Here is a 23,413-nt window from a genome sequence, read left to right as displayed (position 1 = left end):
ATTACCAATCCTTTTATGGAGTTTACTAACGAATTAAATGAAGCATGATACAAACCAAGTTGGAGAAATGAACGTTGTGGTTTATGTCAAAGTTCTCTTTTACTATTTGTTCTGTCATTTTATAATTCTAGATTATAATCAAATATTTAAATTATATACATCAGAGTTTCTCGCTTTTATAAAAAAATTACCAAAATATCAAACCATTATTTATTCTTTCTATTTACTGCAATGACAGATGCCTTAACTTTTTTGGTAACAAAATACATTTTTCAGTTATCTATAACAATATAATGTGAGATGTATAATAAAAACACTTATTACAATTTTTAGTTAGTTTATCTATTTAACACCATTGAAAGTTTATTCCATAAACATTTCATTTCATAATTATGTTTTGAGCTAATGGTTTGGAAGTATTGTTTATAAAATAGATAAAACGTATTGGTAGATTTAAAAAGTTCGCTAAATCAGGAGATGTTGGTGGAGGAGATGGAAGTGTTGGACGAAATGATAACAATACTGTATTATTGGGAGCTGAGGTTCGAGAGGAAAAACAAAAGAATTTTTTGAGGTTAAAAATATCTCATGTTTTTGATATTATATATTATCTTTGTGTTACCATACCATGCTACCTTTTTATGAGGTACAAATTATGTGTTTTTTTTTAAGTCTCAATTTAGTGTTCTATATATATACAAAACTAAATATTGAACACACAATTGACAAATATTGCACATAATTTGTCTTTCTAAAAGTTTGTAAAAGTAGGTATTGTGATTATTATTAAATCGAGGTGATAGATTATCTCCAAAAATATGTATAGTATTAAGAAATCAAAGTCGCATCATAACCTAGTAGGTAAACGGTAATTCTCGTCAAAAGAATGAATTCGTCAATGTAATTCAGCAATTATAAACAACAAATTTTTTTGAATTATATATAGAAAATGGTATTATAAACTTAGAAAGTAAGAAAGCTAAAATAGAAAATAAAAAAAAAGTAATAATTTTACATGTAGAACAACTAATCATCTTCATTTTTTTTTTAGTGTGTATGCAACAAACGACTTAATCATCTAATATAAATCAATAAAAAAAGCAAATATATAGAATGACTTATCTTAAAAGTCATAAATACAAAATTCAAAAAAAATAGTTAAAAATTATAGTATACTAATCATCTTCAAATACATCTTGAGCTGAATTTCAGATCATTTATAGTGGTTTTAAAATATTAAACTAATTCAACCTAACTATTTCTAACATTCTAATGATATATCTACTTTACATACTTAATGCTTTTCTTATATCCTTTTCAAAGATAAGATATTAGTTTGGCTGTTTTTAATTATGATATATTTTATTAAGGAAACAAGTAAAACAAAAACTCATTATAGTAAGTATATATTGAGAGAGAGAGAGAGAGAGATAATTCAACAGTTCCGTGTGCTTAATAGTATTTTGTTTGGCTCTTCGTGTTTGACTTATTTAATTAATTCCACATTTTCGTCTAACTCTGTATTGGGAAAGTGATTAAGTAGAATTAAAATAAACTACTTGTAGTAAAATAAATAAAAATTAGAGAGAAAGGATAAAAAAAAAAAAATTAGGAGAAAGGGAAAAAAATAAAAAGGGGGCAGATAATATAATTAATGTGTCCGCACAAGAATATTTATTATTAATATAAAGAGAAATTAATGTCCTCCCAAAATCAGATTCGGACAATCTTCATTCTTCTTCTTCTTCTTCTTCTTTCCCCCAAACTAAAATATTAAATTTTTTTCCTTCTTCTTCTTCCTCTGTGCCATATAGATTCTTCTTTGTCTTTCCTTCAATCTATCTACGCTTCTTCTTCAGATTTTTTTTTTCTTTTTGTTGTTTATTTAAAAATCTGAAAAATAGAGAGTTAAAAAAAAAAAAAAAGAGAACAACTTGGTGGTGTTCTAGATGTTGTTGTTGTCTTCTCATGGGTTCTTCTTCTTCGTTTTCTGATCTCTCTCCAACATTAAAAAATCTCCACATGTAAGATAAAATTACCCTTTTTATTTATCTCGAAATTTGCATGTGTTGTTGAATTCATATGTTGTTTTTTTTTAAAAAAAAATTCTGTGATTTGATTCTTCTAAAGCTTTGGTTTTTGTATTTTCATGGCTACGATTTTGTACACAACAACAAATAATTAAAAAAAAAAAAAAACTCAACTTTTCGATCCAGATTCGTTTTTAACTTCTTCTCGATTCTGTAACATTTGTTGATCGGGATCTATGTTTTGTTCGATTGATTCTAGGTATATATATTTTTCTGTTTTCCCATTTCTCAATGTTCTTATCTTCTTCCTCTGTTTTTTTATTAGTATTTCACTACTTTTTCTCGGGGAAAATTGATTTTTTTTTTCTTTTCTTTTTGTTTCTCCTCTCCAGGCAGCTTTAAGAATTCAGAAGAAGAAATGGAATCTCTAATCGAAGAAGAAGAAGAATCTCGATTTTTCGACGCTCACGAAGACATCACGTCCTGTTCTAGTGTCGACCACTATGGATCTCAACCGTTGGTTTCTGGTGGTTTTCAGTACGATGTTTGGATCAAAAGCCCTGGTAACCCTGTCGAGCGTCGTCAGAAGTTTCTGAACTGGATGGGTTTGTCTACTACTACTACTACTACTGTTGTGAGCGAAACAGAGAGATCAGGTAATAATAATGTGGATCGTTTCTCGACCTCTGTTAACGGATCATCAGCGGTTTTGAGGAGTTTTAAATCTTCTGATGATGATGATGAGTTTGGCTCTTGTCGTTGTGATTCCTCTGTGTTTAGTTCGAGTGAGGGTGTAGATAGAGTTGTGAATGAGACTTTGTGTAAAGCGGAAGAAGAAGAAGAAGAAGAAGTAGATAGTGGAATGGTTTTGAGGAATTTGGGTGTTGTTGATGATGATGATGATGATGATAATGATATTAGCTCTAGTCTTTGTTCTCGATCATCTGGTTTAACGGATAAGGTTGTGAAGGTTAATGGTGAAGTTATTGAATCCAAGTTGTTACCAAACCCGATGGTTTCGTCTGAGGTTGTTCGTGATGTAGGTGGGATTATGAAGAGGGTTAAGGAGAAATGGTTAGGTCGGTTGTATAGAGTGCGGAATAAGCAAAGAGAAGGAGATGTTCACGGTGGTGAAGTTGCGGTTTACGGGAGTAGTAGGGTCGAGAGGGTTAAGGTTAAAGAGTATAAGAAAGAGGCTAAGGAGCTTTCTGCTCTTTTTAAAGGTCAAGAGATACAAGCTCATCAAGGACCTATTCTAGCTATGAAGTTTAGTCCTGATGGGAGGTATCTCGCAAGTGCTGGTGAAGACGGGGTTTTGCGTGTTTGGAGTGTTGTTGAAGATGAAAGATGTGAAGAACAAGATGTACCTAAGATTGATCCTTCTTGTATATACTTTGAAGTGAGCAAACTCTCTGAGTTGAGACCTGTGGCTTTAGTAAAAGAGGGCATTACTGGTTCGTTGATGAGTCCAAGGAAGACAACAGAGTCCGCTTGTGTTATTATTCCCCCAAGGATTTTCCGGGTTCTTGATAAACCAGTTCACGAGTTTTTCGGTCACAGTGGTGATATCCTTGATATCTCATGGTCCAAGAACAATGTGAGTTTACTTTCTTGAATCTCCCTTTATTTTTTACATCTTAGTACCCAAGTCTAGGTTGGCCCCTCTTAAACTTGATTCAAGAATCCTAATAAGCTATTTTTGAACTACTTAGACACCTTTTGAATGTCTGTTTCGTTATGTTTTGAGATCTGTAACACACAAGAACGTAGATTCAGTCCCTGTATGTGTAATCTTGAACAGAAAACTAGACCGAGTTGCTCATTCTGTGATATTGGTGGCAGCGTCTGTTGTCAGCTTCAGTAGACAATAGTGTGCGGCTTTGGCAGATTGGTCATGAGGACTGTCTTGGAATCTTCTCTCACAATAACTATGGTAATGTTCTTCTCCGTTTGTACAATGGACTTGTTGTGTATTGTATTTTTCCCCGCCTCCCTTTGTTAGTCATCTTTTAATTAAAACGCCATTCTATTTTTCTGTGCAATATTACAGTTACATCAGTTCAGTTCAACCCGGTTGATGATGATCACTTCATCAGCGGTTCAATAGATGGAAAAGTTCGTATCTGGTCAGCTTCTCAGTGCCAAGTTGTAGATTGGGCAGACGCTAGAGGCATTGTAACCGCAGTTTGTTATCGCCCAGACGGACAGGTCTGACTCGGAACCCAAATTCATTCTTTTATAGTTTTATTGATGCGACTCAGATTTGTTTTCTAAAACAAGAATACTTTTAATCTATTTCAGGGAGTGATTGTCGGAACTTTGACTAGCGATTGTCGGTTCTACAATGTATCAGGTACTGCTCTTCAATTACAACACACACGCATGAGATGGTCTTAGAAACCTGGTTTCTTACATTTTTATCTCTCTTTCTGTTTCAGGCAACTGCCTTCAGCTCGATGGTCATATATGTCTGCATAACAAAAAGAAATCGTCAAATAAACGAATAATCGGCTTTCAGGTACATTTCTCTTCTCAAAACATCTAAATTCGTCACCCTAAGATTGAATATCTTTTCACAATACTCAACTCTTCGACAGTTTGATTCAACTGATCCAAGCAGAGTCATGGTGGCGTCCGCAGATTCACAAGTCAGGATCATAAGCGGACGCAACGTTGTCCATAAATACAAAGGTAATACTTCTAAAGAGTAAAGACACACACATTAGTCGAATAAAAGTGTATGCAAATATTCTGAAATGTTGTTTTATCTTGTAGGATCTCGAAACACCGGAAACCAGATATCAGCATCTTTTACAGCAGACGGGAAGCATATCGTATCAGCGTGTGACGACTCGTCGGTCTATGTTTGGAACTGCGTTGGAAACGGTCCTGAACAGCCATCTACTGGTTTCTTCTCCTACACGAAACGACTTAAGATCAGATCCTTTGAGAAATTCTCTGCAGATGTCTCAGTAGCTATCCCGTGGTGCGGTTTTGCCCCTGTAATCTCGGGCGGATCCGAGTTATCACCATCGCTGTTCTCATTGGGGCGCGAGTACGTTCTAGATTCTCCTAAAGGATCTGCGACTTGGCCGGAGGAGAAGCTAGCGAGCTCGTTTTCTCCGGTCAAGGCCATCCGTAGATCACATTACAAATTCCTAAGATCGTCGTGCAGAAGAACCTCGGAGTCGTCTCATCTCTGGGGATTGGTTATAGTCACGGGCGGGTGGGATGGACGAATCAGATTGTTTCATAACTATGGTTTGCCTGTTCCCGTTTGAAATCCCAACGGCTAAGGAAACCCTCGTCAAACATTGCCGTATAAACTCGGCAGCCATCTGTTTTTTGGAGTTTTCGACGGGGCTAAGTTTGGGCCTATACCACGTTGGTCCGCTTTTTGACCCGGTGGTTTGTAGCTGAGTGTCACCTGGTTCAGAGACCTAGCCAGGAGCTGAAGAAGGTTCGGAATTGCTTCTTCAGACGTAGGGAAACGAAAAGAAAAAAAAGGGTTTTACTCAGATTTTTTGCCTTTTTTTTTAAATCGTAAAAATTATTAGTATTATAGTTATACTTGTTTTTTTGTTCCTGTAAGTAATAATAATATATATAGGGAAATGTAACTGAGTTCTGTTTTTTTTCTTTCGTGTAAATACCATGGTGTTTTCTCCACTCCAATATTTTTTTGGTAAATGGTAAGACTTGTAGTAGAAAACTTGACACTTGGAATCAGAGTTTAAATCTCTCATAAAAATATGAGTTTGCTGAGAACAGTCTTGTGATCGTTAGATTTCATACATATCATGTTGTTTGCATGTGTATTATTAGTTTGGTTTTACTTGTAGAGTAGGTTAGGCTTATGCATGACTCTTTTCTGTAAGATTTCTCTCAGTTATATGTTTTTTTTTTTGAGCAAGAAACTTGAATAGTGTTCTTTACTTCCACTCAAAGAAATTAGTATTCCTCTCTAAATTTATATTACTGGCTTATAGACTCATAGTGAATTACATTTCACTTTTAAAAACATTAAAAAGGTAACATAGGAGCCCAAAAGACAAACTGTAGTTCTCTAGACACACAAAAAGAAAGAATGGAAGGACAAACTCATTTCGACCTCTAGCGATCTCCCAAAGACAAAGCAAAGCATATTTTGGTGAGCACAAAACATAACAATATACCTACATAGTTATACCAACATTGATCCTTCTTTCTCCATTTCGATTTTTGATTCTAAAACTTACCAATGAATTATGTGCTACCATTTCTCTATTTTTCTTCCTTTACTTCTTCTGTCAGTATGTTCAATTTGGTTGGCCTTCTTATCATCTGTTTAACAGGTATTTTTTCATTTCTTCATTTACCATTTTAATTCAATTTATTTCATATAATAAAACACACCAAGTAGAACGAATTCATTACTTCCCCTAGAAAAGAATTGATTCTGTAACAGTGAAATTATTTATCTTGTGTACAACCAAATATGTTTTTAAAATTTTCTTTTAGCTTACTATATATATAAATGTTAATGTTAATATTTGAAATCTAACGGTTTAGTTGTGTCATGATCAGGAGGAGCTGAAGCGAGCATTGGTGTAAACTACGGCACACTTGCTAACAACCTTCCTCCACCGCATCAAGTAGCGGAGTTCCTCCTCCATTCAACCGTAATTAACCGCGTCCGCCTCTTCGACGCCGATCCACAAATCCTCCAAGCCTTCGCCAACACCGGTATCGCCGTAACCGTCACAGTCCCCAACGACCAAGTCCCACACTTAACCAACCTCACCTCCGCCCAAAAATGGATCTCCGATCAAATCCAACCTCACTACCCATCCACAAACATCATCCGAATCCTCGTCGGAAACGAAGTCATCTCCACCGCCAACCACCTCCTCATCAGAACCTTAGTCCCGGCGATGCAATCCTTACACACCGCCCTCGTCTCCGCCTCTCTCCACCGTCGAATCCAAATCTCGACTCCGCATTCTTTAGGAATCCTCTCCGGTTCAACCCCACCGTCTTCCGCTAAGTTTCGGCGAGGCTACAACACACAAGTCCTCAAACCTCTCCTCAGCTTCCTCCGCGCTACCTCTTCCCCGTTCGTCGTGAATCCGTACCCGTTCTTCGGATACTCAATCGAAACACTCGATTTCGCTCTGGCTAGACCAAATCCAGGATTAATCGATCGACACACGAAGCTTCTCTACACAAACATGCTCGATGCTCAGCTCGATTCGGTTTACTCCGCCATGGATAAGCTAGGGTTTTCAGATGTTGAGATCGTCATAGGCGAGATCGGGTGGCCGTCGGAGGGAGATAGAGATCAGATCGGCGTTGATGTTTCCACGGCGGCCGAGTTTAACAAAAACCTGGTGGCGCGTGTAGATTCCGGTACCGGAACACCGTTGATGCCGAATCGGTCTTTCGAGACTTACATTTTCGCGCTCTTCAATGAGAACCTCAAATCAGGACCAACGTCGGAGCGCAACTTCGGAATACTCCGGTCTGATTTGACGCCGTTGTACGACATCGGAATCCTCCGGCCGAAGGTTAGATCATCGAATCCGGGATCGCGGTGGTGCGTTGCAAAGGCCGGTGCGGAGACGGTGGCGTTACAAAGGAACATTGACTACGTATGTGGGCTAGGTTTGGATTGTAGGCCCATTATTGAAGGTGGGCTTTGTTACTTGCCGAACACAGTGAAAGCTCACTCGGAGTACGCGATGAACTTGTTTTATCAAACTATGGGAAAATACAAATTTGATTGTGATTTCGAAAATACTGGAGAGATAACTACGATGGATCCAAGTAAGTTTCGTTTTATAAACTATAAAATTATATTTTTTGGTAACTAATTTTTAATAAATATTGAATTTTGATTTGTGCAGGCTATGGAAATTGTGAATATCAAGTTTAGTGTCTTTGTTTATTTTTGTATCTCACAAGATTGGTCGCCTAACTATTCAACTTAAACTCGTATACTGTAATGTCGCAGTAATATTCGGCATATTCTAATAATCACTTGTATGATTACAATTTCTTATGAGTAAATTAGTCTCTTATAAATATTATCATTTTTGGTCTGTTATTTCATAAATATTATGGAACAAGCTGTCGTTTCTAGTGAAACAAGATTCAAACAATTTTTAATGTCTGATCAATAGTCTGATGAAATTGTCAACGATGTTTTCTTTTGCTGAACAATAAATATGTATTGAAAGTTACATGCCCTACAACAAATTTAGACTATGAATTAGACTTTAATTAGATTATCAAACTATTTTCTTAGTTTACATATTTTCAGGTATGTCTTCTTAGGTCTTCCAAAACTCAGGATAAACATTGATCTCTAGTTTCATGAAATTAGATAATTTTTCTAATTTGTATTTTACATACGAATATTTTTTTAGCATGCTCTTACTCAATAATTATGTGGTAGTTATTTTATTGTATTAACTTTTCACACTAATTAATAAAAAAACATGTGTTTAAAAACTCAAATACAAATTTTGGATTAAAAATACAGAAATATATTTTTTGAAATAAATATTAATGGATGGAAATATAGAATACGCCCGAATAAATAAGGAATATGGTCACAAAATAGAAATAAATAAATATTTCATCGTTAAGTGGGAAATATTTTATGCTCTCTCAATTTTGCACCTCATGACACATGTGACCATCCACTTGTTGACTATGATATTTTTTTTACTATAATTTCCATTTAACAAACTGGAATCTTATATATACTTAGTACAAAATCAAAACCTTACTATAAAATACTTATCCTATACATTTGATCTTTGAAAAACTTCCAAAAGTGGAAAGAACAGTGGTATACATATTAAGAATAAATGGTACGTATTCGTTTCTGCTTTGACTATTTTTACATGGGATTCATCATTCTTAGAATGTAGTCAAACTAATAGAACATTCATTTTAGTGTTGATCTGTTACCTTATATATACGCGTCTACATGCATGTTTATGAGTGTATATATATCCAACAAAGCCAAAGAAATTATATAATCAATTCACATATCACCAAGACACCAACCACAGAAAAATTGGAAAATCTGACTCAAAGATGAAGCTGGTGATCCTATTATCCTTCTTGCTCGTTCTCCCAATGTTTTCTTCAGGTACATTTTAACAATGTTCTAATTACTAATGCTTTATTTCAAAATTTTAGTAACTGGTCCATTAATATGTAACTAAGCCTTTACGTATCAAATCCATGTTATTCTAGTGTGTAGCCAAACTATTGTACTTAATTTTTTTTAAGGAGTTCAAAAAATATACTATTTTGGCTCAATTTTCTCTACTTAAAATGTTTTTAAATATATATATATATATATATATATTCTACTTAAATTTTTACTATTGTTTTTACGACTTTGTGTATTCTACTTAAATTTTTTTGATATTGTTAATGATATGACTGTTTTGAAATATGGATGTTAAATATTTTGCCAGGAATTGAGACTTCGCATCTTGACAACGTCCACCACAAGGTATCAACAACAGTGATTCAAGTATGTTAGAAATATGCATATCGAAAGTAAAATTTATAAATATTATTTTCATTATTTGTTGATTTAATAGATTAAAGAGAAGGTGGTGATGGATGCAAGAAGAATTGATCTAGAGACTGACTACACGGGTCCGCATTTGAGACCACCTGTTCCATCACGCCCTCCAAAAGCACTACTACATGTCGGTAACGTCCACCACAAGGTATCAGTAACATCGATAAAGTCTTATATGATTACAAATATATCATATATTAATTATATATATACATATATAATATATATGTGGTAAGACTATAGTTTATCTATATTATTAATTTTTACCAAAATATATACTATTTTAATTTGTTGAGTTAAAAGGTTAAAGAGGAGGTAGCGATGAATGGAAGAAGAATCGATTTTGAAATGGACTACACCGGCCCCCATCCAAGGCCGCCCGGCCCTCCAAACGCACCAGGACATGCCTAAAACAAGAAAAAGTAGATGCCCGTCTATTACACAAATGAAAATATCACGAACCATTTTATTTAAAAACATGAAGTTAAGTTGAAAATGTCACATATATATAAATCATATTTTCGCTAAAATATATTATAAAATTGCGTGTCCTTTTTAATTATTATACAGATTTTTTTTAAATGTTGTGTAATAAAAAAATAAGTCTGTATTCAAAAGGTTGATAAAGTTATGAGATATGGAACAAATATGGGTACAAAGACAACGGAAAAATCACATTTTAAACTTTCAAAATGTTATTGGGTAACAATATATATTTAAATTATGTTGGTTTAATTTAAATTTAAATTTTCATTTTTTTATAAAAAGAAAGCAAAGATTTTTTTTAAATCATCTTTTTCGATCCGCTTACCGTCTGATCACAAAATATCAGAGTTTTTTTATTCAATTCATTGTTTTCGTTCATTCTCCTTGTAAACTAAATTTTTACAATGTTACTTTTCACATTAGTTTTTTGATATATGCATTTGCACTAGATTCTGATTTAAACCTATTTATTTCTCATTGGAAACTAATGAATCCTATATATTGTCGACTTCAATTTCACTTTTCTCAAAAAAAAAATTTCATAAACATCTTACCTCTGATTCAATATCTAGTTTTAGAGGTTTATTAAAGTGAGAATAAACATGCATAGTTTATTAAAAAAAAAGATGATTATTTTTAATATCTTTTTCTCTTTTTTTTATAGAAAAAAAAAATAATTAAAATTTAATTAAACTAACATATATTTCACATTGACAGATATTATTATTCTGTCATTTTTTATGACAGTGCAAATAGAAAACTTACTTTTAAGGTTTACAGTGTTCGTAAATCATTTTAGAGGTTTGTAATGTTAGTAAAATTCTCTCGAAGTTTTTATTGCTAACCAGTGATACTTTAAAAATTTAAAATGTTATTTTTTCCAAAGACAACTATGTGGATCCGGATCAATTTCCACTCCTACCACCTTTGAAGCCACCATTTGAGATGAGAGGCCACCTCGTCCTCTTCCTTATACAATAAATCACTAGACCATTAATTTTAAATTACAATTGTTATCATTAGAAATTCGTCCTAATCGATGTAGCAATTATAAATAAGTATAAGAAACTTGGCAGAAACTTAAGAAAAAATGCCATGTAAATATAGACTCACGATCAATTTTCCTCAAACGTGATTTATCTGCAACTCTTTTTCAACAACTATAAAAAAAAAATACAACTATGGATTTATGATTCAAATTTTATGATAGTACTTTCTAAAAATACAGATTTTTTTGAACTTACTAGATTTTAACCTGCGGTACACCACGGGAGTATATTTTTTAATTTGAAAAATTATATTATATTTGTTTGTTATTTTGTGGTTGTTTATTAATTTTGACCTTGTATAATTATAAAAAGTTATTGGATTTATCATGTAGTTTACCATGAAACAATTTTTTTCTTTTATAACAATTTTTTATGATTTTTAATAAAATGATTATTTTTTTGACTTTTAATATAGATGTTATAATGTTTATCTAGATTTTAACCCGCAGTAGAACACATTAGTGTATTTTTTATATATATAATAATTTAGAGATATGTGGGAAGTATAAGTAATTTTATTGTTTTGATGTAAATACAAATTAATTGTTTTCATTTGGAATTTGATCAATTAAAATTAGTTGTTGTAAAGGTAAACAGATCATCATGTTACTATGTAGTGTGTATATATAAATGTGGAAAGAATATGTAAGTGAATAAATTCCAAACTAATATGCCAATAATATAATTTATGAAATTAGTTTATAATTAATTTATTCATTTATCTTGGAAGGCTTTTATTCTATAATTTAATCTCCAGGATAATTTTTATAATCTTATATTTAAATTTCTAAGATTTTACAGATTTTTAATCTTAGTATTAAAATTATAGGAATTTTTCTAGTGTTTTCAAAATTTAACTCATGCTACACCTACATGTGTATTTTAGTAATATATTTATCATGTGGTACACATTCAAGACTATATCCCAAGAACTAAAGTCAATGGTAAAAAAATAAAAACTATAAACCACAAAACCGTGAAACCAAAAAAATCAATTAGAAACTGAAAAATATTTGATATGTACATTTTTAACATAAAAGAGAGATATATAGTAGTCTGTTGTAAAAAAAAAAAAAAAAAAAAAAAAAAAAAAAGAGAGAGATAAACACATGGAAATAATTATTATTACAAAAAAAAAAGTGATTACATGAATAAGAAAGGAAAAGTGGGTTAATATTGCCAAAAAAAAAAGGAAAAGTGAGTTACCTTTGAAACATCCGCCGAATGAAAAAAAAAATCAGAAAGGAAAGCCTCTCTAGATCTAAATCAACGATTTCTTTCATTGTTTCGTTCGACTCTTACCTCTCGTCGATTCGATTTCCAAATCGCTTATCCATGCACAATTTCATCAGTTTGTATAGATACCAAAAAATTCTTCATCCAAATTTTGTAGATTAATCTTCGGAGTCGATACAGAGCCTTTGTAACAGAGGTAAACAACTTTGAATCTCCTTTCACTAAATGGTTTGGGGTTTTCTATTCAAACATGGTATTTGTGTTTGTCAGATTCAAGACAATGATAAGATTCACTTTCAAAATCAAAACAGTATGCTGGCTCATTTTGTACTTTATAAAGTAAATAATCATTTGTTTGCTTTGTAATTAATCGCAGGTTGGTAAAAATACACTTCACTGTATCATACTTTTAACATGAAAAATTCATAGGTACTTTACTATGTAGATTAGCTTATGTTCTTAAACATGTGGAATACACACAATCATTAAACCTTTATGTCATCTTTCCTTTAGAACTGAGAATAAGACTAACGAAAAACATCCTTTAGAAAATATAATAGCCATTAAAAAGAAACTTCCTCAGCCTTATGTTGTCTTCTTGATAGTCTTTTGTTTTGGAGCCTGTAAATTAAAATCAAGAAACAAATTATAATAGTTTAATAGAATATACGAATAAGCCAAACCTTTAGTCTAGATACTTACATTGTTGTGACATGACCATTACAATGCTTTTGGATCTTGAATCACGATAGTTGTAAACAAAAATAAATAAGTACAGATTGTATAAGAAACAAAACAATTGATAGGAACTAAGCTTTTGGTTTTGCTTTTGTTACGAGCTGCCGTGAAAGAGAACTTATTTATAGTGTTAATGAGAAAGTAGGGTGTTATGTGAGCGCGTAGAAATAAGCTTGGTGAGCAAGTAGGTAATATCTTTGGAAATATTACAATTTCGGAAGGTGAGTAAATTTTTGTTAGGAGCTTATGAAATATGCTAGGATAGAATTATGGTTTATAAGATATTATTGCGTGTTTTACGGTGTTTTAGTTAATGCAAAATCCATGTATTTTGAAAGGAAAGCTGCAAAATCAATTAGTATAAATCGTTAAGATATTTTTGTTTCTATATCGGAAAATAATTGAATGTTGTTTTATTTGTTTTCAAAAGAATCGAATCTCATTGGAAAGGAAACTTGTAATCAAGTGGATATAATGAATATAGGAAGATGTTTAACGAAATAATATTATTAAAATTATTTATAAATTTAATAATAAATGACAATGACATATCTGTAAATATGTTAGAAGACCAAGCCTTTTTCACAAAACTGCTGTGAAAATGTTAATATAGATTCTTAAACATATCACAAATATGGAATTTTTACTTATAATATATATAAATTTATAAATTTGTATTATGAATGTTTTACGGAACAGATTATAATATTGTAAATTTGTATATTATTTATAATATTTTTAAAATCGTATCATAAAAATGATATTTTCAAACCTTTCCTCGATTTTCAAAACCTTGCAAGAGAGTACATATTTTTTTTCTGGTTATGAATTAATTTATATAGTAAGGGGGAGAGGGGTTATAGAAAGAAAAACTAAAGTTTACTAAATTAGAATGAACTGTGAGTTCGATATCAATTAGTCTGATTCAATTATGTATTTTTAAAAAATATTATAAAAATTTATAAAAAAGTTACTGTTAATTAAGTTATTAATTTCTATTAAATACTATTGTTATGTAAAATAAACTAAAAATTGTGATTTAATTGCGATGCCAAATTGTTATATATCTTTTGATTAAAATTTGATTGAAAGTTAATCAGACGAACCAAATGTCATTTTATTACAGCCATTTGGATAGAAATTATCTAAAACTGTAAAACACTTTAAAATCTTTCAGTTTTTAATTATGTATCTAACTTTTTCTAGAAGATTGACTTTCTGAATAGAAGAAGAAGAATGGTAATAATAACTAAATTATAGAGAATAACTTACTCATTGTTTCATATATTTAAACTAATTGACAATTTAGTCAGCGTAGATTGCGTTACCTTCATAATTGCGATATATATATATATATATATGTGTATCTACAATCAAAGAAATTACAAAATCAATTCACAAATCACCAAAAAAAACTTAACAAAAGAAAAAAAGTTTTTTCCAAAACAAAAAAAAAATCTGACTTGAAGATGAAGCTGGTGATCCTAGTATCTTTTTTGCTCCTTCTCCCGATGTTTTCGTCAGGTAACATTTTGGTTAGAAACGCGTTCGATAGATTGTTTTACTGTTTTAATGTATGCTTCATTTTTTTAGGGGTCGTGGACACTTTGCTTCTTGACAACGTCAACCACGAGGTATTTTATTAACAACCACGGGTATACAATCTGTATTAGGATCACCAATACGCATCGGTATTTTTTAATAAATATATATCATTACTTAATTTGTTGATTTAGAAAATGGTTAAGAAGGAGGTGGTTATGAATGGAAAAAGAATCGATCTTGAGATAGACTACGCTGGTCCACATCTAAGACCATCTGATCCATCCGATCCTCCGAAAAAACAAGTACGTGCCTATAAATATGATGATGACAAAAACATATAGCTAACAGTAACTTTGAAATTAAGATGAATGAACTCTGTTACCTTGAACGGAAATTATTATTAAAATTTTCCAAGAAAATGTATATGATAACAAATGCCGTCTACGTACTTTATTAAATAATATTTTCATTTTTTAATAGTGTATGATTTTTGATGATAAAAACAATGAGAGTTTGGTTTTTTAAAAGGTAGATGAGGTTGTGACAAAGGAACCACCGGTGTATATCAAAGACGACTATAAGGATCCGGCTCCAATTCCAGTTATACGACGACCGGTGCCATACTTACCTCGCCCTCCTCCTCCTCCTCCTCACCATAAATCAGTAGAGAACTAATTTTAATAAAACAAACTGTTGTCATAATGTCATTAGATTAGATGACCATCTAATCCGCTTAAAATTACATAAATTTTGATTTTGATTTAAAATTAAATCATAATCAAACTGTTGTCATAATGTCATTCGCTTTCGATTCAGGTAATTCAAAATTTGGATTGGATGTATTGTCGATAACCAAAATTAAATCAAAATTTATTGGATAAAGTTTTATTCGGATACTTTTTAATCTGATTGTATCCAAAAATACATACGAACTGAGTATTGGAAAAAAAATAAAAATAAAGTAAATGATAAGTTCAAAGTTCAAACTAACATAAAACCATAGCAATACATAAAAGTGCGACGTACTAACATCCAAAGTGAGACATAAGACCGTGTGAATGAAAAAAATCAAAACCAAAATAAACCATAATGTAGATATATATCTACGATGTATGTATATTGTATATAGTTATGTGTGTATATTTTTTATCTACGTATCATGTGTATCGTATATAGTTATGTGTATATCTATTCTTATCAAGCTGTTTCTTATATTTTCTGTTATATTTAGATATCTATTGGATATCAGTTTGGATCGGATATTACCTGATCTCCAAAAATAATGAAAACAAAAACCAATCGGTTATTTACTCAATATTGGTTCGGTTTTAATCTAATTTTTCCAGATCGGATGCAGTTGGATTTTTGGATTTGAATTTTATGCCGAAGCGTAGATAAAACAGCAAAACGACATATAGAGAGGTTTCTAATTTATGAAGCAATCGATGGCTGCTTTACAAAAATTGCACAACCTACACACATGTTTGACTCTTTCTTTTAAGATTACAATTACTGGTATTATTAGTTTGGCTTTTACTTGTAGAATCTGGCACGACCAGTAATTAGCTTATGGTTTTTTTTTCTTTAACCGATACCTTTATTAACAACAAGTGAAACCTGTTACATCTTGTTACAACAATGGTGTCTTCAAAAGAGATACACCTAAGGAAGGAAATATAATACAACAAAAGCTCACATTAGAGAAACATTAGTCAAATAGACGAAACCATGTCACCAAGAAGGATTGGTCAGGATCGATATGTCGTTGAGCACGAGAGAGAGGGTCAAGATGGCATCGGAGGATTTGTTTAATCTGAGTGATCAACAGTGAAGTAGGATGAGACATGTTGTTGTGCAGGCGAGAATTTCTTTCTTTCCAGACGAGGTACATCGAAGCTTGATAGGCGAGTCGTAGAATCAAACAAATGTTCCTATCACGGCTTGGATTCTTGAGCCAAATAGTCCTATCATCAAACAATAATGGAGGGGATACTTGTGCTTTGAGCGTGAAATAGAGCCAGATCTCAGCAGAATAGCCATAGTCAAAGAAGAGATGCTGCCTAGTTTCGTCATGAGCATTACAAAGAAGACACGCTGAAGGGACATTAAGTCCCCACCGGATGAGTCTATCCCTTGTATGAATTCTGTTCCTAGAGTTTATCCAAGCGATGAAAGCATGTTTCGGAATTCTACCCTTAAACCAAACGGATGCAAACCAAGCGACTTTAGGACCAGTAGGAAATAAGGATTCCCATGTCCTAGCCGTGGAGAACATATGTGAAGCCTCACCTTCTCCTATTTTCCAGAGGTACTAATCATCCGGTGCTTCAACTTCTGTATTGACTGTAGAGGACTGTGGGAGGCATTGCTTGAGGAGTATAATAATAGGGCTTCTGCTCCTGGACTGAGAAATCCACCACTGACCATTCCTTATTGCATCTGCCACCACTGCATACTTATGCAGACCAGTTGTTCTCGGTCCCGATTCTCCAGTGATCTCTATCAGCGGACCCAAACCGGTCCAGTTATCCATCCAAAAGTTGCAGGTTATGCCCGAAGCCACCTGACAGACAATGTATGTCTTTGCTAGACTTTGCAACTTACCAATGCTTCGCCAGATCCAACTCCCTGAGGTATTCGCATCCAAATCCCAGAAACAACGAGACCCTATCAGGTTGCGCCTAACCCAAGCTACCCATAGGGAACCTCCCTTAGCAAAGATCATCCAGATTAGCTTCAAAGCTAAAACCTTATTCCACTGTGAGAGCCTTCTCAATCCTAAACCTCCATTCTCTTTAGGTGTACAAACTGACTCCCAACTTACTTTGGCCCCTCTCGCTGAGTTAGGTGCTCCTTTCCATCGAAAAGCACTACAAATGCTTTCTAGCTCCTGAAGGCACTTATTTGGAAGGACAAAGATAGATGCCCAGAAGTTGATCGTGGAGTATAGAACAGACTGAAGTAATTGGAGCCGGCCCGCAAATGATAGGAACCTCACTGTCCACGAAGAAAACCGCTTCAAAATACGATCAATTAGTGGTTGATAGTCCTGCTTTCTTAGGTTCCTTGATGTGAGAGGGACACTCAAGTATTCTACCGGGAAGGAGCCCAACTGAACTCCAACAGTATTTGCAGTTTGTTGAATTGCTTGAGAGTTACCCCCATCCAAAAACAGAGCTGATTTATCCCTATTGATGCCCAATCCAGAACCTGCTTTGAACTCTTCTAGGATTTGTAGAATGCCATTGAGTGATTCTTGTTGTCCATCAAAGAAAATGAGGATATCATCAGCAAAACTAAGATGAGTGACCAAATTCACTCTGAAGAACTCCATTATCCAATTGCTTTGATAGTACGTCCATGGCTAGAACAAAGAGTAAGGAGGAAACTGGATCCCCTTGCCTAAGTCCTTCCTTTATGGGAAAATATCCTATGAGCTCCCCATTAAAAGCTATGATGTATGAGGTAGTAGTGTAGCACTGTCTTATCCATCCTATGAACTGCTCCGGAAGATGAATTGCATGTAAGACGTTCAATAGGAAATCCCAGTTGAGGCTATCATAAGCTTTTGCCAAATCAACTTGCAGACACCCCCTTGTAGTGGGACCGGCTATGTGAAAATCAGTGACTAATTTGGAGGCAAGAAGGACATTCTCGCAAAGTTGACGTCCCTGAATAAATCCAACTTGATTTGGCTGAACAGCCTCTGAGATAAAGAGCTTGATCTTCTGTTTCAGCAATCGGGCAATGATTTTGTAAATTGTTGAGCAACACGATATGGGACGAAATTGAGTGATCTAATCCGTGCCTTGAATTTTGGGGATCAACGTGATAGCCGTGGCATTAAAGCTCCGTGGAAGGAAACCAGAAGAGAAGAAATCCTTCACTGCCTCCACCGTATCTTGACCGACTATATCCCAAGCTTTCCACAAGAACTCCGCTGGAAACCCATATGAACCAGGAGCCTTACTCCTTGGCATTGAAGCAATTGTATTTCTTATCTCGTCATCTGAAGGAGGCTGCAATAATTGTGTGGCTAGATCCGGTGAACATCTGAAGTGAACTAAGGCTTGAATTTCCTCTGCTGACATCGGAGTGACTTCGTGGTTCTCAGATCCCAGTAGGTTCTGATAATAACCTATCAGCATGTCCTTGATTTGACTCACATTATGAACTCGTTGAAAATCCTCCTCTCTGAGGTACTTAATTGAATTCCTCCCTTGGTTATCAACTACAGACTTATGGAATAAAGCTGTATTAGCGTCGCCATCTCGAGTCCATCGAAGTCTTAATTTTTGCTTATAAAAAGATTCATGTGCTTTCGCAAAGAAATCCCATTGCCTCCTAGCCACAAATTCTTCTCTGAAAAGAGAATCCGATGGATCAGTCATCAATTGAGCTTGAATCAACTCTAGAGCTTACAGAGCCTCTTTCGTCCTCTGTTGAATATTACCAAACCCCTCTCTGTTCAACTGTCTACAAGCGACCTTTACTTTCTTCAACCTCTGACCATACATAAACAGTTTTGATCCCACTGATACCTCCTCCTGCCAAGCTGCTCCAATCACTTTTTTATATCTCTGATGAGTAGATAAGAAGGAGAAATACTTAAAAGAAGTTTTCCTTCTCTCAACGACTGCTGCGGTAAACACCAAGCTTGGTGAATGGTCTGAATCTCCAGGAGGATCAAAGACAGACATTGACTCAGGATATACGTCCCTCCAGAACTCATTGACTAGGACTCGGTCCAGTTTTATGAGTATCTTCAGGTCGTTGATTGAACCAAGTGAAAAAATCACCTCTACTTGCCATATTTGATAGATAATTATCCTCCAGACAAGCATGGAGTTCCTGCATTCCCGCCAGTGGAAGTGAATGAGGAATGAGTGAATAGTGCTCATCAACAGATAGAATTTGATTGAAGTCACCTATCAATAAGAGTGGAAGGCTTCTAGCAGATGACTCTTGAGTAATCATATATATTTGGTCCCATAGATCTCTCCTTTGACTAACTGTATTGTAGGCATAGACAAATGCCACTGAGAAGCTCTCCTTGGTTGCTGGCATATACACACCACATAGCATTATTTGAGCAGACTTGTATAGACAAACCACTGATACAGATGGATCCCACACCACCCATATCCTTCCTAGCTCCGCGAATTCATAGTTGAAACAACCTCTCTACCCGGGAAAGGTAGACCCCAAAATATTAACCGCATTCTCCTCTGAGACATGCGTTTCCAAGATAGCACCCATTATGGGTTTATTACTAGCTATCCACTCCTTTAGGAACCTTTGTCGAGAAAGGCTATTAAGACCTCTTATGTTCCAAGAAAAAACCTTCATCATCAAAAACCCAAAATTGAAGGTAGAGCTACGCTCTTTCATATGCTAACAGGCGTAATCGAGGCATCTCCTCGATTAACCTGCAAGACTGAAGACTCCCCTGAAGACTTACTAACCACCATAGCTAAGCCCAGACCTGACACTTTAAACTGATATGCCAACCCCTGCCTAGCTATACCAAACTGCTTCTTAGATTCCACCTTTGCCAATTTACGAGATGCCTGAACACCCGGAATCGACTTAACTGGGTCTGAAACAGAGAGTTGTCCCACCGATTGAGCCTCCTTATTCTTTCCATTCTGACGAGTCTTGTCTTTTGCTTTATTTTTTGCACCTACTACAATCCACTGACTTTCTTTGGGAGTAACAGGCTGAACTATTGGAACAATCGGTATTTTCCTTTCTTTACTCTCCTTAATCCAGTCCTTCACCTTTTCTTGAGTAACAACAGACATTGAATTATCCCTCTGATGTCTAACCACTGATTTAACCGGAGGATTGCTTTTACTGCGTCCCTTAGTTCGCTGATGAGTTTCTGGTCTATTCCTGATCCTTTTTTTAGGATGCGGATTCCCCCCCTTTATCAGTTCGCTGATGAGTTCCTGGTAATTAGCTTATGTTTATGCATGCATGGCTATTTTCTTTAAGATAATTCTCTCTGTTAAGGTTTTTTGTTTCCAGTGTACATATGCAAGAAACTCGAATAGTGTTCTTTATACTTCCATTCAAAGAAATTAGTATTCCTCTCTCTAAAAAGAAAAAACTGGATCCGAAAAGAGAAAACTATAAATTTATCGGACACAAAAAGAGTGTTACAATGATATTATGCTGAAGAAGACTGACTCGTTAATTCGACATCTAGGGATCCCCGAAAAGACAAAGCAAAGCATATTTTGGTGAGCACAAAATATATACCAACATTATTATCCTCTCTTTCTCCATTTCGACGTTTTTTTTTTAAATTTCTGATTATTAACATTTTATATGTATATACGAATTCTTTATTTTCATTTAGTGAAATTAGATTATTCAAAAGAAAAAAAATTCATACAACTTTGAGGTAAAAGTATGAAAAAAATACTTTTTGAAATATAATTTTTTTAACATAATTTTGATAAGTATTTTAAAATCAATGAATGAATAATACATGATTTTTGTTTAGATTTCCAAATTCATTAAAATCATAGAAACGATAAACCCAAGCAAAAAGAAAACCAACTACTACAAAAAAAAATTATCAGATAATTTAATCTCTTAACAAATTTTTTTTTGATATAATCTTTTAACAAGTTCCAAGAAAGGAAAGAATGGATTGTATACGTATTCACTTTGACTAGTTATTAAGGGATTCATCATTCTTAAAATTTTCAAACTGATAGAACACTTGTATTAAAGTTGTTGATCCGTTACCTTGATATCTATAGTTGACTCTACTTTATATCTATCTATATATATGTCTACATGCTGTCAGCATGTGTCTTCTAAGCCAGAAGAATTATAAACTCGAATCATTCAAATATCACCAAACACAGAAAAATTAGAAAATATTTCTAAAAGATGAAGCTGGTTATGATTCTTGTAGCCTTCTTGCTCGTTCCCCCGATGTTTTCTTCAGGTACTGAACATTTAAACACTGTTCTAACTTATGCTTTACTTCGTGGCTCCAATATGTAAACTAAGCCTTAAAACTTAAAAGTACTTATAAAATCTAGATTGTAGAAACGTAAATTAACTAGCTGAGTCATGTTTTTACAATCTGTTGCTTTTGCAAATAAGTAACGTAACCTATTACTGTTTGTTGAATTAACTAAGCATAGATAAAATTAGAGTGTAAGTATACTATTGTAGATTGGTTTTCCGAAGGAGTTCAAAAATATATATATATTGATGTTATAAATGTTTTGTGTACATGCTTCATATTTTCTTAGGGATCGCTGAGACTTCGTATCTTGACAACGTCAACTATGAGGTATCAACAACAACGATTTTTAAAGTGTTATATATCGATTACAAATATGCACATCCAAACTAAAAATATATATATATATATACTATTTTAATTTGTTGTTTTTAAAGGTTAAAGAGGAGATGGTGATGAATAGAAGAAGAGTCGATCTAGAGATGGATTACACTGGGCCGCCCACACCTCCAAAAGCACCATCAGTACATGCCTATAACAAGAAAAATTAGTTGACCATTACAAGCATAAAAGTATCACAAAGCATATCATTCAATGATTCAGCTAACTTGAAAATGTCATATAAATAATAATTTCCATAAAAATATACTCCCTCCGTTTTAAAATATATGATGTTTTAATTAAAGCACACAGATTAAGAAGTTTTTACTTTTAACAAGTTTAACCAATCAAAAACAATACTGCATAAAATAAAATACTAAAATAATCTAAAAGTTACATAGAAACTTGAAAACATCATATATTATGAAACAAAAAACTTCTCTAAAGCATCTTATATTTTGAAACGGAGGGAGTATTATACAAGATGCTGCGTCCTTTTTTTTATTATTCAGAGGATTTTAATCTTGAATAATTAAAAATAATAATAATTTTTTAATTTAAAAGGTTGATGAAATATGTGGGTATAAAAGACAACTATGCGAATAAGGATCCATTTTTATTCCTACCACATGAGAGGCCACCTCCTGCTCTTAACTTCACTATAAATGATAAATCGCTGCTCTTCCCTTCACTATAAGTCGCTAGACCAATAGTTTAAACAAATTAACTGTTTTTATTATAATTTTATTTGTTCTTAGTCGATGTAGTCATTCTAAAAAAAATGGCTTTTAAGTTTTAACGTATGGTAATTCGATGATCACATTTGTAGTGTCCCCTAATATATATATATAGAGCTTTTATTTGTCAAGGAGTTTTCATGTAGAAATTAGAATTCTATATAAATTTAGTCGTATTTAATAAATTTTTTTTTTGTCAACAAAAGATCAGCTCAATCGTATTTAATAATACTACGTAGTATTTTCAAAAAAGAATGAGTATTAAGTTTATTTATTGACTGTTTAGCTAAAAGCTCAAAATTTACAAACCATAAATACTATTTAACTACTTTTACATAATATTATTCCCTCTGTATCACAATAGATGATGTTATAGGATTTTTACATGAATTAAGAAAAATATTTAATGTTTAATGAGGAGTGTATTATTTATTTATAATAAGATATTTTATAATTATTAACCAATAATTTCATCAAAATTTTAAATTCTCATTTAATGTTTCTTGAAATTTACAATTTCTTAGCATTAATTGATAAAAGTATACAAAAAATTATTCTTTGTGATACAAAAAAAAATACTAGAAAATCATCTTTGATACAGAAGGAATATTAGTTATTTGACATTTACTAGATAG

At 33.3% G+C, this 23,413-nt stretch overlaps 6 protein-coding genes and 2 long non-coding RNA genes across 11 annotated transcripts; 5 read left to right on the top strand and 3 right to left on the bottom strand.

Annotated features, from left to right (window-relative positions):
- The first annotated feature begins 1,583 nt into the window (after nucleotides 1-1,583).
- Nucleotides 1,584-5,699, top strand: LOC104706744 (putative WD repeat-containing protein C3H5.08c). Of its 4 annotated transcripts, none has more exons than XR_015563898.1 (8): nucleotides 1,584-2,024; nucleotides 2,423-3,627; nucleotides 3,832-3,963; nucleotides 4,081-4,238; nucleotides 4,332-4,383; nucleotides 4,469-4,548; nucleotides 4,628-4,721; nucleotides 4,806-5,699. XR_015563898.1 is itself a non-coding variant. In XM_010422958.3 (8 exons), exons 2-8 carry the CDS (start codon nucleotides 2,449-2,451, stop codon nucleotides 5,309-5,311), a joined length of 2,160 nt encoding a protein of 719 aa, XP_010421260.2. In that variant the 5' UTR covers nucleotides 1,659-2,024; nucleotides 2,423-2,448; the 3' UTR covers nucleotides 5,312-5,699. The 4 variants fall into 4 exon arrangements, 2 of the variants coding, with proteins under 2 accessions (XP_010421260.2, XP_087317940.1); XM_010422958.3 differs by having other exon boundaries at nucleotides 1,659-2,024; nucleotides 3,873-3,963; XR_015563899.1 differs by having other exon boundaries at nucleotides 1,677-2,024; nucleotides 4,651-4,721.
- Nucleotides 5,700-6,033: 334 nt separating this feature from the next.
- LOC104706743 (glucan endo-1,3-beta-glucosidase-like) lies at nucleotides 6,034-8,093 on the top strand. Its single transcript, XM_010422956.3, has 3 exons — nucleotides 6,034-6,364; nucleotides 6,597-7,835; nucleotides 7,916-8,093. Exons 1-3 carry the CDS (start codon nucleotides 6,271-6,273, stop codon nucleotides 7,942-7,944), a joined length of 1,362 nt encoding a protein of 453 aa, XP_010421258.1. The 5' UTR covers nucleotides 6,034-6,270; the 3' UTR covers nucleotides 7,945-8,093.
- Nucleotides 8,094-9,058: 965 nt separating this feature from the next.
- On the top strand, nucleotides 9,059-10,148 carry LOC104709330 (uncharacterized). Its single transcript, XM_019229137.2, has 4 exons — nucleotides 9,059-9,171; nucleotides 9,506-9,543; nucleotides 9,635-9,766; nucleotides 9,922-10,148. The coding sequence occupies exons 1-4, from the start codon at nucleotides 9,117-9,119 to the stop codon at nucleotides 10,027-10,029; spliced, it is 333 nt and encodes a 110-aa protein (XP_019084682.1). The 5' UTR covers nucleotides 9,059-9,116; the 3' UTR covers nucleotides 10,030-10,148.
- Nucleotides 10,149-12,720: 2,572 nt separating this feature from the next.
- LOC147939792 (uncharacterized) lies at nucleotides 12,721-13,223 on the bottom strand. Its single transcript, XR_015563293.1, has 2 exons — nucleotides 13,092-13,223; nucleotides 12,721-13,010 (listed from the first exon to the last, which is right to left on the bottom strand). It is a non-coding gene; the product is annotated as an uncharacterized LOC147939792 (long non-coding RNA).
- A 1,222-nt stretch (nucleotides 13,224-14,445) lies between these two features.
- On the top strand, nucleotides 14,446-15,568 carry LOC104706742 (uncharacterized). The gene is made up of 4 exons (XM_010422955.3): nucleotides 14,446-14,651; nucleotides 14,721-14,761; nucleotides 14,864-14,974; nucleotides 15,201-15,568. Exons 1-4 carry the CDS (start codon nucleotides 14,597-14,599, stop codon nucleotides 15,345-15,347), a joined length of 354 nt encoding a protein of 117 aa, XP_010421257.1. The 5' UTR covers nucleotides 14,446-14,596; the 3' UTR covers nucleotides 15,348-15,568.
- Nucleotides 15,569-16,245: 677 nt separating this feature from the next.
- On the bottom strand, nucleotides 16,246-16,947 carry LOC104706740 (uncharacterized). The gene has a single exon (XM_010422954.3). The coding sequence runs from the start codon at nucleotides 16,945-16,947 to the stop codon at nucleotides 16,381-16,383; it is 567 nt and encodes a 188-aa protein (XP_010421256.1). The 3' UTR covers nucleotides 16,246-16,380.
- A 1,522-nt stretch (nucleotides 16,948-18,469) lies between these two features.
- Nucleotides 18,470-20,476, bottom strand: LOC147939791 (uncharacterized). The gene is made up of 4 exons (XM_087461030.1): nucleotides 20,102-20,476; nucleotides 19,861-20,015; nucleotides 19,095-19,523; nucleotides 18,470-19,034 (listed from the first exon to the last, which is right to left on the bottom strand). Exons 1-4 carry the CDS (start codon nucleotides 20,474-20,476, stop codon nucleotides 18,470-18,472), a joined length of 1,524 nt encoding a protein of 507 aa, XP_087317156.1.
- A 1,018-nt stretch (nucleotides 20,477-21,494) lies between these two features.
- LOC104706739 (uncharacterized) lies at nucleotides 21,495-22,345 on the top strand. Its single transcript, XR_754468.3, has 3 exons — nucleotides 21,495-21,636; nucleotides 21,950-21,990; nucleotides 22,098-22,345. It is a non-coding gene; the product is annotated as an uncharacterized LOC104706739 (long non-coding RNA).
- The last annotated feature ends 1,068 nt before the right edge of the window (nucleotides 22,346-23,413 follow it).

The sequence above is a fragment of the Camelina sativa genome, chromosome 8 (genome assembly GCF_030686135.1).
Source record: "Camelina sativa cultivar CO46 ecotype springtype chromosome 8, ASM3068613v1".
In the NCBI taxonomy this organism is placed as follows: domain Eukaryota; kingdom Viridiplantae; phylum Streptophyta; class Magnoliopsida; order Brassicales; family Brassicaceae; genus Camelina; species Camelina sativa.
Note: the sequence above shows the minus strand (reverse complement) of the source record. Positions and strands in the feature narration are given on the sequence as shown.